The 15,529-nt window shown below is 35.4% G+C and overlaps 1 protein-coding gene across 2 annotated transcripts in view; it reads right to left on the bottom strand.

Moving 5' to 3' along the window:
• Nucleotides 1-15,529, bottom strand: part of LOC131851976 (CCR4-NOT transcription complex subunit 6) — a 180,946-nt gene that overhangs the window by 592 nt on the left and 164,825 nt on the right. For both annotated transcript variants that reach the window (XM_059202536.1, XM_059202537.1), the window contains exons 5-11: nt 13,694-13,762; nt 6,459-6,616; nt 5,609-5,763; nt 5,058-5,209; nt 4,079-4,303; nt 3,396-3,567; nt 1,228-1,367 (exon numbers count right to left, since the gene is read on the bottom strand). In XM_059202536.1, coding sequence (XP_059058519.1) covers nt 1,228-1,367; nt 3,396-3,567; nt 4,079-4,303; nt 5,058-5,209; nt 5,609-5,763; nt 6,459-6,616; nt 13,694-13,762 — 1,071 coding nt within the window. The remainder of the gene's footprint in view (nt 1-1,227; nt 1,368-3,395; nt 3,568-4,078; nt 4,304-5,057; nt 5,210-5,608; nt 5,764-6,458; nt 6,617-13,693; nt 13,763-15,529) is intronic.

The following is a 15,529-nucleotide window of genomic DNA, read 5'->3' as shown; positions in this document are numbered from 1 at the left end:
TGTTATGGGTACTAGACAACTGATATACATTTTTTTGTAAATACATACATATTATACATAGAAAACACCCAGACCGATACAAACAGTCGTACTCGTGAATACAAATGTTTGTACCGCGCGAGGAATTGAACCCGCGACAATCGGAAGTAAGGCGGTGTACTAAACCGCTAGAGCACCGAGGCAGTCATATACCTTCAAGAATGTTCATTATTCATGTTTCATCTTAGAGGAGGTAGAGGTAGACAGAGGTATTTGTCCACTGTCGACATCGTAGTGAACGCAACTGCAAAGAATATGTTCGATAACAGAATAAAAAAAATATGTCATAAATTCAACAAGTAGTAAATTATATTAAAAAAAACCCAATATAAAGAGTTGTAGAAATTCTTTCCTCAACTAGAAAAATAATTGTCTTCAAACGACTGAATATATGTTTATAAATTATTCGTATCAAATATATATGCTTCGTAGGTGGTTCTGTTTGGAAGCTATGATGCCTCTGACAAACACACAGATCTGTGTATCTGTTCTATTACAATAAAAATAAAACGTTTATCTTAAAAAAAAAAAAAAACATTCGCCGGGCGTATAAAAGGAGTATAAACACAGGAACTAAAGACAAAAATATTATGTAATGTAATGTAATGTAAATGTAAATGTATATAAACAAAAGTCGCATCTGTTATACCACTTATCAGATGGTAAGAAGTTCGTCGGGACAACTAGATAAAAAAAAAAACAATCGCTAAGAATGACACAAGTTCTTAAGTTAGGCTAAGTTTTACATCACATAATAAATACCATGTTCTTAGTTATCTGTCTATTAAAAAACTTCAATCCGGAGGTAGTCGCTTCCGGAATCGAATCATGGCAAAGGGAGTGGCCCTGAGGCCACAAAATTCACCCCCCTAGGTAGATGCGTATGACCCATGTCAGTCAGTCAATATAAACAATATTTCCATTTCATCGATCCCCCGTCCATTTGAAATGGGAATCGAAAACACGATGGCATGTGCCGCGGGTTTGGAGTGCCATCTGCACTCGCCTCCTATCGTCCGGTAAAGCTGTAAAGGCCAGCTGCGGCCAAGAGCATTAAGAGTAGTACGAAAAAAAAATTTTATGGTATAACAGCATGTAGAATCTACTGCTAATTCTATTATTGGTTATAAGTGTTTTTCATTCCTCCTTATGTATTTTAGTATAGAACAATGTGGTTAATGACGTCACCTGATGGTATATGAGGGTGTGGACAGCCGACGACCTTGTGTTCCCGGAACCAATCTTGTGAAAGTGGTCCTAGGAGACCGAGGGGCGTCATTGACTGCTTGCTATAGAATATGTAGTCGATTATACCTTTGAAATCAAAGCTGAAACAAAAATAAAATAAAATTAGTATTTGTACATACCTATTCATTAATATTTTAGTGTGCCCTCGAGGTAGAATATTAAATTATGTTTCAATTATAAGAAATAGTATATTCAAATTATGTTAGTATAATTAAGTTCTTGATAGAATATTAGAAATTAAAAAGATACTCTATTTATTTTTCATAATTATATCGGTGGTCTCACAGTTGAGTACAGCACCTTACTTCAGATGGTCGCGAGTTCGATTCCTCGTATAGTGCAAAACATTTGTTAAAACATTTGTTATCATGAGTATGATTGTTTGTATACATAATACACATAGAAAATTCCCAGGTTTTCTATGCATATTATTCATGTATTTACAAAAAATGATTTTAAGAATTTCTATAGTTGTCTAGTACCTATAACACATGCTCTGCTTAGCTTGGGACCAGATGGTGCTATGTTTACTGTCTAGTGTTATTAATATATCATATCTTCAAACCAATAACGTGTAGTAAAAAAATATATAAACATATGGGTAATGTATCTATGTATTTATATCAGTTGTCTAGTACCCGTAACAACAGCTCTGCATAGCTTGGAAATAGTTTGCTCTGTGAGTCCTCATCGTGTTATTTTTACACTAACATATGTATTGCTTACTGCTTTGTATACAATGTTTTGGCCGTGCGTTAATAAACAGTCAGTACAAACGATTTTATAACTACAGACGTTCGCATCGCCTCAACTGCCGTTTCATTGTAACCCGAGCCTAAGCAGTATAATTTCGTATACGATACAAGGAATCAGAACGCGGGTAGCTCTTAGGGTTATTCACAAAAATGGGCACGACCGCGTAATGGTTGCGTGTGTGCGAGCCGTTAGCCACTGATGTTATTATACTCGTTATAATATCTCAACTTGTAGCTGACATAATTAATGATAGGTGAGCAAAGGTCGACGGACTTTATTTTGCATTGTAAAGGCGTGTGCACATTACGGCAAGCTCGACCAGCGCACTGCGTATCGCAAACGTTAGTTTCATAGAGTCACAATATAATATCTTTATATTAAGATATTAATTAAATATAAAAAAAAAGCTTTTCTATATCAATAGCTTTATTAGGTAAGATATTTCGTTACAATGCAATATAAAGTCCGTGGATTGCATTGTAAAGGCGAGCGCACATTACGACAAGCCAGGCTGTATTGTACCTCGTACTAGTTAGTTTTATAGTCTTATATACTTTTGTATAATCATTTTATAGTTCATGGTATAATGTGTAAATTAATCTTATAAATTAAATTAAAAATAATAATAATTAAATTAATAAACTCCACAACAACAACATATTTTTCTAACAGTACAAGTCTCCTATCTTCGAATATTTGAAATAAATTTGTATAAGAAACGATTTTTGATGTCAGTAGGCGCGTATAACTCAGTAGTTATTGCTTTACGTCGGGGTTGTGTTCAACTAAATAAAGATCAATTTGATACCACCTCAAAACCTTACAAACGTCCAATTGTGATAACGATCTTGAATTCATTGTACAAATTGGTGTACAGCGGAAATAAACACGGAAATTATGTATCTGGAATACAGTTACTTGACGGCCTCTGTGGTCTAGCGGTTTAGCACACCGACTTCCGATGGTCGCGGGTTCGTTTCCTCGCACGGTGCAAACATTGTATGATTGTTTGTATCGGTCTCGGTGTTTTCTATTGTAGCGCGGTGGTTATCACCTCACCACTGTAGCGTTATATATGATGTGATGAAGTGTCGCTACATAATTTATTGTTTATTATAATATGTAGACAGTGAGAGTACCGGTGAAATAATCGTACTATTTACTGTTCATTAGTAAGTTTATATGGTACACTACTACACGTCTTATTAGTAACGCGTTTATTCGACGCGGAGTCGGGACGTAGACTGGTTTTACATTTACGTCATCTGGATACGTAAACTAATGAAAGGGACTCAAGTATTGACAGAAATATTACATATGTAGGTACATTATAATAATAATATAATACTTACGTATAGTTAGTGTAGGGCATGATATCCTCGCTGTATGCGGATGCGAGCTTGAAGTTGTGCGTGAACTCCCGCTCTGAGCTGGGCATGCGTCTCAGCGACGTCGCGTATCCGAGCTCTTTGAAATCGCGATGGTCGGCCGGTACACGGCCCGACGAAAGGAACTCCACCACGCCTGCAAAGGCATCAATATTATCTCATCCTCAGCTCTCAGCCTCATTAATATTATTTTCTAATTTTATGAGACTATAACATCTTATTAATGTTATAAATGCGAAAGTTTGTGAGTATGGACTATGGGTGAATTGTTGTTTTTCACGCAAAAACTATTGAATGGATGAAACAATTTGATGAAACTTTATCGTAATATAGCTTATACATCAGATTAACACACCGGCTACAAATTTCACACAGGTAAAGCTGCGGGCACAGCTAGTAAACTATAAGTGTGCGAAATTTCATACTTATCAGTCCGCGTAACACTCGTAAAAAGCCTACACAATTTTAGCTTCACGTATTAATATATCTATATATAATATTCTCAATGGACAATCAACGCTCATGAGAGTTTTTCGTTTCATTATTTAGTTCAAATCATAATTTTCCGTCATTTCATTTGTTGCATTAATTTTCATTAATATAATTTTATTCCATATCAAGTGAATTAGGTGTATGTAGACACTGACCGCTGTCGGGGAGCGAGTTGAAGTCACCGCAGAGCAGTAGCTGCACGTTGTCGCGCTGGCCGGCGAGGCGCAGGGTCCGCGCCGAGTCGTCCAGTATCGTGCGCAGCTCGTTGCTGAGCATCATCGTCTGGATTAGCTTCACGTCGCAGAACTCTGGGTCCCAGTGGATGTGGGCGGTGCACACCAGGATCGGCTGGCCGAGCACTGACGAATCTGTTGGTATTCCTGCAAATATGGTTATCACAATAGTATTATATTCACGACTGGTCATCCAGATCGGGTGGTCAGAGGCATATTATAATGGATGAATAAGGAATGGTGATCCATTTGGGCTGACGCTGTACGCTTTTAGGTTACTAGATAATATAAAGAGGTGTTCTAAAATGAAACTTTTTGATAATATTTTTTTATACATTTTATTGTATTTCGTATTCTGACGTTCAAGTTCTATTTTTGATTACTATTATTTCTATAGATAATTGTACTACATTTCTGTGTGAAACTGCAAATAAATAGAGACAAGGAACGTGTCTCATTTTAATGAGTGGTTTCCTGGTTTCATTTTAAATACAGCAGGAATTAACTAACGGCAATCCTCGCAGGGCACTGTCAACAGTCTATATGCATCCACATATAGGCATGTCAAGTATTACGTTTATTTGTGTAAAGAGAACTACCACAATTAGTGCGACCTATCTCGGTTTAAATTTTTAGTTTGATATAGCGAGACACAAATTATTTTTTGTGTCGGCTAGATTTGAACTCACGCCTTTTTCGGTGTCAGTCGGAATAGTAAACGACTAGACCACGACCCTCTCTGTTATTTCAATAATTTTATGATAATCTACATCAATAAATAGTCATTAAAAATAAGGCTACAAGAAGCATCGCAGCTTCTTAAAAAGGTACAAAAATTGGTCCTTCGAGTTATGTATCCGACTTTAATTATATATATTAATCCAAAATAGGTAATACGCACCATTTTCCCACGCAGCTTCTTTCGTTTTTATTAATGCCGCTAATCCTATGTTGTCTTTCGGCATCACACGATTTAACATGTTATCTGAACCTTCACTATTTGCCATCGCTAATTGATTGAACTCTATAAGGTGCTCTTTTACTAAAGAAAACCTGAAAAAACAAAACAGTTTCTATTTAAGAGAAAATTTACACCAAAATATTAAGAAAGACGATATGGCTTTCTTAATATTTTGGTAATTTTTAACACAGAGCGTATATTACTAATTATATAAGAAAAATAATTACATACTAGCAACCACCGCCTAATATTGCACTGGTGCAAATATTGCATGATTTTATTTTTTAATAACGACATTTAAACAATTCAGCAAACATAGAGTACTCGTAGATAGCGGGGCAGATTCTGTAGGTGAAAAATCTTTTAAAATCTTTTAAATTCCACCAAGTGCCCTGTACATCAGCTTGTTTCTCATGCTAGTTATATAAAAAAAGCTGACCCGGTATGTACGTATTTTTTATTGCCACATAATAAAAAGAAGATATACTTACTTGGCAGATCTAAAAAATATAGCGCATCCGTCGACATACTTCCTCTCCGACTCGGACATGGTCTTCGCCCGAGACTTGGGCGAGAAGATACCGTCGTAACCGTCCTGTTTCAATTCTGGCAGAAAGAAATTGTAGAACTGGTCTGTCTCCACTTCCTGTTAGGAAAACAATGTCAGTCAAATACATGTAGCAATTTACTGATAGATTAAACTATTAAAGATTACCATGATCGTCTATTACTATTTTAATAATGGATATCTCACACAGCGCCTTTAGTACCAAACTAATAAGAGTTTACTATGAATACTACGCAGTAGATAGAAATATGACAAATAATATAACATAATACAAAAAATACTCTTCGATCAATGAACAGAATAAAAAAATGTTTATATTGTGCGGTGATCAAACTCGCGATATAAGAAAGAAAGGGAGCGCGCTAAACTACGCGTCGCATATATCGAGGTCGCATTATAATACCTTCAAATTAGTATATATGTAAGCAAATTCTATCAACATTATAAAACATAAAATGTACTAAGATATTTGCAAAATATGCGTGCGTGCGTTTGTAAATCGCATCTAACTCGTATTTCATAATTATACATCTTAGACTAGCTTCGGGATATAGTCATGAGCATATATTTTAGTAAAAAATCCAAAGTAAACACAATGCAGTCAAGAGAATTGCATAAGAACTGACTAACGACAACTACTAATGTTGAAACTTCAAACGGACTTCCTTCGGACTAATGAACTCTTCATAGATCCGATACAGTCGCTCTCAAGAGAGTTGATTAATAATGCTACTACTGTTATTTGACAAACAATATTAAGATGGGTTACTAACCTGTAAGCTAATGATGTCTGCAGAGTAATGTCTAATTTCGTCCAAGATACCTTTCTTTCGGTAATCCCATTCTAAAGCCCAACTAGGGCAGTAGCCGTACATCTGTCTGGTTGCGTATTTGTCACAGAGAACGTTGTAACACATCACCGTGAAGATACCTGAAAAGAGAAACAATAAATCTTTACGTGACTAAGTATACTCTCTTGTGAGTTTCTTTAGAATCGCTTATATTATATCAGCATGTTTCATGACACGCGTGTATCAGACGCCAATTAGTTGTCGCTGGCGCTTTGTTTCCATCGCTCGGGACACATGTTGCGTGTCGGAAAAAAACGTTCCAATTAAAATCTGTCTCGTAATACGCTCTACATGTGTCAGACACGCGACACAATACCTTTTGTTTTTCTAATCGTATATCGCCAGCATCCACAGTGCGATACGTCGTTGCTCTCATATCTCATCTCGCCGAACAATAACGTCGGCTTTTCACCTTACCAGACGAGAACAAAAATGAGCCGTATAGCAGCTGCTCCAGCATCATGTTTTAGCCCTAGAGCTAATCGTGTGGAGTGCATTACTATGATTGTCGATGAGGAAATAACTCACCTATGGCCGTTTATCTTGAAGTAGTATTTAGAGGTTTACAAAACTCATTAACTTCATGTTATTTGTGTTGTACCTGTATGTGCTTAATAACTTTATTAATCTTATTTTCCTTTATACTGTTAGGTATGGCCAATAAACTGACAGACTACTTTATTGAAAGTGGAAAACGTCGGTGTCCTTTCTATGTATATTCTGTCTGTGACGTAGATTATAAGGGAACTAAACTTTGTTATGTTTATATTACTATAAAATATGTATTAGGTATCACGCACATATATAATATTAAATTTATGCCTAATACTTATTATGAAAACGAAACGACACAGAGAGCCTTCTTTATGATCTAAATAGTTTATATTTATTCATTTTGCTAAACTTCATGTCAAAATAAATCAGACAGCTGCTGCTCTATGTTTAGGTACATATACTCATTATTATCACATTACGTCCGACCACGCATAAGAGACGTGAAAAATTAGAACATGATAGGTGCAATACTAGCCGTCAAATAAGTAGGTCTAAATGAGATCAAGTTATATGTATCAACTTATTACATAAACTAACGTAGCACGACCGTGCACTCTCACGGTCCTACACCATTATCTTGGATTTATGCGGACGCGGAGCACTCGCACCCATCTCATTACGCGAATCAAAAGCCGCGCTGAAGGATGAGGGCCGCCCGTCTAAATGTCGACTTCGTGGAAGACCTTGGCGATGCAATTATCTAGATTTAATCTCTCCTACACGCAGTCAATCAACAGATAAAGAAGAACCAGTATAGCATGTAGAACAAAGCGTCGCTGACAGGCGACTGACGGCTGAATGGACAAGACAATACTGGGAGATCTGGCTTTAAGCTGTTGTCGGGACAAATTGATAAGGATCGCAATATGCACTAGCGCTTATGTTAATCTATAAGAGTCAAAGTCACCTGACGACGCCCGGCAACGATCAATGCGGCCGCAGCACGTGCTTCAAATACGTCCATTGTATACTCGATGCGGCGCACTGGGACGTGGCGTACATGCCAAATATCGCGAAACAATATGCGCATCGATAATCGTTCGTTGTTTAAGGAACTATATACGGGCGAGCCAAAATGAAAGCTCCACACCAACGTAACATTAAATGGTAATGTTGTTGAACATGTGGACGCGTGTCTTCATTTCACATAAATCGAAAACGATGATGATGAAATATTACGTGCACGAGGCACGAACAATGGGGGAAGTTGACACTAACAGTGTAGCGACAATATTTGTGATAGGGGCAATGAGCATTGTATTCTATACTTTTTATGTGAAATAACACTTGGGTGGTGGGCGCATCAAAATCAGATATGTCATATATCTTAACATTACATAGGTTACGAGACTGGTGCGGCTCGGGAGGAAAAAAGAAGCAATCGGAAAAGGCGTGGCGGCGGCGGATGTCGGACGACTTGTGAAGCATGTCGCTGCCACCTATATATCTCTTGTGTAGTCAACTAAAGCGATCTCCATACACACAGCACCGGTTATTGTACACATTTTATCGCCTCCTACGTAATGGCTGTCGTGTTATTACATCCCGCAGATGCTGGTTTGAACTGTACATACGTTTATTTTATCTTGCAACCTGCAGTCTTATCTTGGTTCTCATTAGACAGACAATTGTTACCGTTAGAGCGGTTAGTCACGCGCGCGTAATGATTTCTAATATCAATATGATTCGTGAGCTATAGAGACAGGTATTTTTTTACAGAGTAAACATGGATCATTAAAACTGATTTAAGAGTACGAAGATTTCCATTGGATTGGCGTTGTAAAGAACTCATTAGATCGCGTTCGGTCAGAGACCGGCGTAATCGACAATATGACGTAAGAAGTCTCAATAGGTGCTAACAAGATGTTGTTAGTGGTTAGTTGAAACGTAAGACCGGAGCTCGTTGCCTACCACTTCGCTCTATAGATTTCACCTTCAGTTAATGGAAGCGTAACATGCGATTTTGACTGCAAGCTAATTGAGTCGTTGAACGCCTTACAACTCACTGTTGTTCTGTTGCAGCTCATATAATCTACAAAATTGCACTATTCGAAGCGAGTGGCGAGTCTTTGGGACAAAGACCGCATGTTGCCGACTATTGATTTCTAGATAATTTGCATAAGAAAGTCTATAATTACGGTGAGCCGTGCCGTTACATTGAAGTCTAGTGCATTAGATATGAAATATGGCGCCAGTTCTTGTGACCTAACACCTGGATAGACTTCTTGCATTTATAGAGAACAAACATTATATAAATCGATCACTGACCGACCGATGTCTCTATGCTGACAATGTACTCTAATAATCAAGTATGCGCACATATCTAATATTATGAGCATTATATGTACGAACCTGTATTACAGTTATACTAAATTTATTGATATTATTAAATTAATAAATAAACTGGATTGCATGTACATAGCATAGTAACAGTATGTTTGCGGAGACTGCAGCCCAAGATTCATGAATAGACATTAATCAGACTGTAATGCAATTCACTTATCTCTGGGTTCTTCCCAGTGAGAACGCGTGATTTACGTATGGGAAGTATAAACCTGGCCACGTAGAAATAAATGAAGACAGAATAGTCTAAGACGGCATCGTAATCCCGGTTGTAATCTAAATTGAACATTATGCAATGAGCAAATTGATTCACTGTGTTTTTTAAATTACATACACATTCAATTTAGTCTTTATTTTGAATAAGGTTTAGTTAAGATTTTACGAGTCAACGACACGATAGATCTCAATTTTTGTTTCTATTACAGACGAAATTACATTAAGATGAATATACCTTAACGATAAGTATTATTAACATTTATAACGACATGACGGGTTGGGCTGATTTATTAAGATGGAGCTCGACTTGTACAAAAACATGCAATCTGCTAAAAGGAGATGCCGAAAGATAGATGTTCGTTGGCAATGTTCATTACTTTTAAGTACAAGGTACAAAATTTTAGGTTACTGGCTTGTGTGGGTGCGTGTATGTGTGATTTGCAGGTTGCAACTTCACGTTTTGGTAGATATTTTGAAAATATTGCAAAACGCTTGTAACCAATTTTTCAGGCAAATGTTGACATCTATAATAATAGAACAACTTTTTATCTAAACTATAATACAATGGAATTGTGTTTTTTTAGTTTGTTAGGCATAAACTCAAATAAATGATCTATTTTTTTTAATTATATCATCTGTAGTAAGCATTATCAGTCAGTACTTAAAACGACGAAATTCTGATGATTCCCTTTTATTTATTGCTTATCACATGAATTAGTTGATACTAATACATGTAAATTTTTAACAGAGTTTAACGAAGAAAACTAAATGTCACATACAATATGTATATATAGTTATTGTTTGTATAGTATACTAGCTGTGCCTGCGGTTTCACCCGCATGAAATTTAAAGCCTATATATTATTCTGATGTTTAAGCTTATATTAACATCAGAATAATATATAGGCTATATAGTATTCTATTATATATATTACTGTAAAGTTTCATCATAATCCGTCCAGTAGTTTTTGTGTGAAAGAGTAACAAACATCCTTCCATACTCACAAACTTTCGCGTTTTTAATATTATTAAGATATATTTATCAGTTTACATTAACATTTAATTGTTTATCATTCGATAACTACGTGATATATTTTATGTTGTGATGATCAGACAGGGTGTTTAACGATGTAATAAAAAAAGCAGTCGTACGCTATCCGCCTCATCTGAATATAATGGAGGGACGCCCGAAGTTGTGTGTATCTTTATTGGCATTGGCATTATGTGTTACGACTTACGACATAAGACGAATTAAAATTTTGTCATTATGTTAATTTTATACAACCGTTTCGCCTCCTAATAATATAAAGAGGAAAGACTTCACTTTTTGTTTATTATACATTATTTTAAAAGTAATTAACCTGTTTTAAATATTTATTCATTTACGGAAAGCTATATTATATCGAGTAATAATATATAAAAAATATATCGATGCTTACAATAATTGCATCCAAGTTATACCGAGGCGACTTACTAGTTATCGCATAAACATTATTGAATATATTGTGTTTAACACATTGCTTAAGTCATAATTTACCTGTTGAATTTGTAAATTTGTAATATAGAGAGAAAATTCTTGAGAAATGTTAAATATTTTATTCAATGTTAATCTTAGATGACGACGAATTGAAACAAGTGCAGTTAATGTTTACATGTACATATATATATGTACACTTAAATTCACTTGAATATATATGTATTCAAGTGACATACATATATATATAGAGAGAGATATTAACATTATTACTTTGTAATTTATATATTTTAGAATTTCAAAGTTAACCGAGAAAGATTGTCTAGACGATTCATTAATCTATATTATTTTAATTTCGAGTCCATCTCTGTACCGCCTACTTCTTGACAGAAAAAGAAAAAAAATTGAAAATCCGCTTTCGGATTTCGGAGAACCAAAAATAAAAAAAAATTGTTAAAGAATCGACTTATAATGCAATAAGTATATACTTATCTGATGGACACACGCTGTACAAGAGATCAGTTTTTATTTAATATTTTTGACCTCATCGTAAGTATGTATTAAATTTTTATGAAATCCTTTTTTAAGAGGGCGATTACATCTCAAGACTCAATAGCGGTTATTTGACGGACGATGTTTATTTTGTCGATTACTCTAGAGCTCGTTTTTATATTTGATTGCAAATAGTTTTTTCTACACTGGCTGCTACGAACCGTGAAGATTATAGACGATTAAATTGAAAGTAAAGTAAATATATATGCGACCGCACAAGACTACAGGTTCACGGATGCAAGGAGGTCGTAGGCTGAATTTCGCATTGTGCATTGTCCGAACACCAATGGCGAGACGAAGGGCATTTCCTTACTTCCTGCCACGTTTGACCATGAGTCCAAATTCAATGAAGTCTAAATTGACCGAATTAAAATTCTTGCTAGTTGTCATCGACTAAATGTATGAAATGACGAAATCTCAAATAAGTAAGATAATTTAAGCAAATTAAAGTGCAATTCTTAATTGTGAAAACAAATTAATTATAAAAATAAATTTAACTGTATAAAACCCCCATGCATGAGTCTGCCACCGGAGGAACCTAAGTTTGCAGCCAGATCTGTATAATCTGAAAGGTACTATATAGGTAATTTTAATTCTCCATCTGGTTGAGATTCGGATGAAAGTAGAGCCCCATAAGGTGAAATGGCCACTTTAAAACATAGGTGGCATAACTGTAAATTGTGACGTAATATGGTATTATTTCCGCCCTCCTTAGTAGGTTACGTTACGTGGGTTATGTTTAATGGGGACGAAGGATCGAATTTTTAATAATAGATCTAGTGGCATCATTGCTCTAACAAAATACCCACCCCGACAGGTCAAACTTCACGCGTTCCACACAGAAACTGTGACGAGCTGACTGACCTAATTTCATGCTCATCGTATTATCCTCCATCAGTGTATACCGATACCTAACGCAGGCAGAACACAGATACAATTTTATTTACTAAAAAAAAAAAACGTAAGTTCAACAGTGATCGAACTTGTTTGTAACTATTGTGGTGATAAAAATAATTGCAACTTTATTCATCATTAAACTAGATGTATGATGTTAAATATTAACTGTTTACATATATTTTCTTCCCGAGCGTTTGCCACGTTTGATTTATGTAAATTGGGCTCGCGCGTCCGCTTCGTGCATCGGTCGGCAGAATGGACTCTAGGCAGCTATGCGTGACAGGAACCACAGCTAGGACGTCAAAACGAGTAATATATTACGAAACGATTAATTTCAACTGAATATATGATGCATTTACACGATAAAAAGTATTCTATAAGAAAAGAACAGTTTACATATCACAATTGTAACTAATATTAAAATTGAATATTAAATAGTATAAACACATAAAAGTCTGCTTTGTGTACTTTCTTTTCTAGTGCAAAAGATTAAATAAATAAAATACTTAACCGAATAAAAAAATACTTCTTCGTATATAGGAACCCACATTATAAGAGCGTAATATGTATGAAAATCCCTAGAATAACTGCCAACGTACTAATCATGGGCAAAATCGAAATTGAACAATAAAAAAGGAAGTAAATCTAAATTTACGATAGAATCTATTTAAAAAATATATAATTAACAAACATCGGTTTTCGCCCGATACGAGAGGTATTTTAATTATTCCAACCAGACAACGGTATAAGACCAAGTCGTAGCTGATCTTCTGTCTGAACCCGGTTCCCGAAGGTCTAGCACGGATGGATAGTATACCGTTGGAGCGGGGCGGCCTCCAGTTTATTATTTATGAGGCAGGCCGCATGCGCCGCGCCCATACGTGCCACCATGACACCTTATTAATGACAAAAGCGTTGTGGCTTGCGAAGCTATAATGTAACAATATTCAAAATAGTTGTGCACTTCTTAGGTATAAATAAAATTATGAAATAGAAACCTGTTGCTTGTGACTTTGAATTAATCGTATAAACAACTGACAAGGAAGATTTATCAGTAGTTAGTTACGATGTAACATGTCATACATATTTAGTAATATTTTAATTATTATACTTTTACTTACATGTCGGACGAGACCTGTTTGGTCGCGTCAGTGGTATCCAAGGCCTCTGTGGTGGTAAAGTGGCAGTAACTGAAACAATTAAAGTAATATATTAATTTTCTTATTCAAAACTCCGCATTATACTAACGATTGAAATCAACATGAAACGGTGATAATGAGGCGTCTATAAACATAGCTTTCTTAATAAACAAAAAAGCTATCGCTATTATTGCAAAATTGTAAATCGAGACTATTCATTATACTCCTAATGTAAATTTGTTTCAAATCTAAGATTTATCAACGAATCTTCATACTTTGACGGAAGCAAAAACTCATTTGTGTAGTAGATTGATTGGCTTTACAATTTCAGTATCAAAATTGCTTTCCTATACAAACAAAGCGTTATAAAAACATAGAGTATTGTTCTCTTTAGTATATGCAATGAAACATCAATTCAAGCGGAAAAGCCGTCTGTGTCTATCGTCACCGCTAGTCCATGGCAACAGCAACGGTATTGGAACCGCATTTGCAAATACAACCGCGGTAAAAACGTAATGACATGGCAGCAATGGAAAAAATCAGCACCGACTACAAAACTGTAGACACGAAACCCAATGACATCATTATGGGTTCAGCGTTTGAAGCGCAAACGACGTATAGTATACAGTCACGTGAGAACAAAATATTAATTTATCATCATAACATGTCGAGTACTTTGCCAAACAAATTGCTGATCATTCATCTCACTTCGAAATATGTCAATGCACCAAAAACGATGATTGCAAATCAATAAGCAAGTCAGATTACATTCATTACCATTTACAATTATTTATTATACTATATTCTTTTTTCAATTATGCGAATTCATTTTTGCAAACAATAATAGAGATACTCGTAAATTGAGAGAAACCAAAAGCTGGTGCGTCATGTGCTAACAGAAAAAAAAGTTTATAGTTCAAACACTTCACAGTTGTATAACACCAAATTATTTAATAATAATACCTCAAGGTTCCAAAATAAATACGTTACTAAAAAAATAAGTATAACGTCTGTGTATACATCCCAACGTTTTACAACAAAGGATAAATGTTATATAAATAAGGCAACAGAAGTAGGATCCTCTTCGCCTACGTGACAATAAGAGCTCAATGTATTACAACTGTTTGCTGGTAGATAAGATAAAAAATAATTTGCAATCAGTTCGTCTCATTGTAAAATGGAATGTAATGTCGAAAAAAAAGGATTACTTTATTTGATCTATAAAGTACACGTTGAATAGCAAAAACCTCAGCGAGTCGTAGAGATTTGGGTGGCAACAAAATCGTGCCCAATCAGGCGTGTATCAAAATATGAAACGTTAGTCTACAGAGCAATTATTATTTGACCATTTGAACCCTAATATTATATCGATGTTAATCTAGATGATATCTGCGTACAAATACATGTAGCAAAAAATTAATTCAAAGATCGTCTTAGTAATTAAATTAGTTGCGGTCACGATTGTATCGGGAGATAATATCAGATGTCGGGGTGTATTAGTAGGTAGGTGTTAAGATAAATGTCTAAAATCCTCCCATAGCTATTGATAAAAGATAAACCACAAAACATTACTACAGTCGTTGGATTTAAAACAGATGATATATCTGACTTTCAATCAATTCTCGTACGAAACAGATTGTATCATATTATAGTTTTAGTGAGAAAATAGATTTTGTTTACAAGTAAGTCTGTCAAATCGTACTTAATCTTGAAAGATTCCAGGAGTCTCAGATAAGAGAGGTCTCGGTATGTTATACCAATCGTACTAGTTAATTTGTAAAAAACTGTTTAATTCTGGAAGTAGGAGGAAATAAACGT

The sequence above is a fragment of the Achroia grisella genome, unplaced genomic scaffold (assembly GCF_030625045.1).
Source record: "Achroia grisella isolate CSIRO2021 unplaced genomic scaffold, CSIRO_AGI_Agris_v1 utg821, whole genome shotgun sequence".
Classification (NCBI taxonomy): Eukaryota; Metazoa; Arthropoda; class Insecta; order Lepidoptera; family Pyralidae; genus Achroia; species Achroia grisella.
Note: the sequence above shows the minus strand (reverse complement) of the source record. Positions and strands in the feature narration are given on the sequence as shown.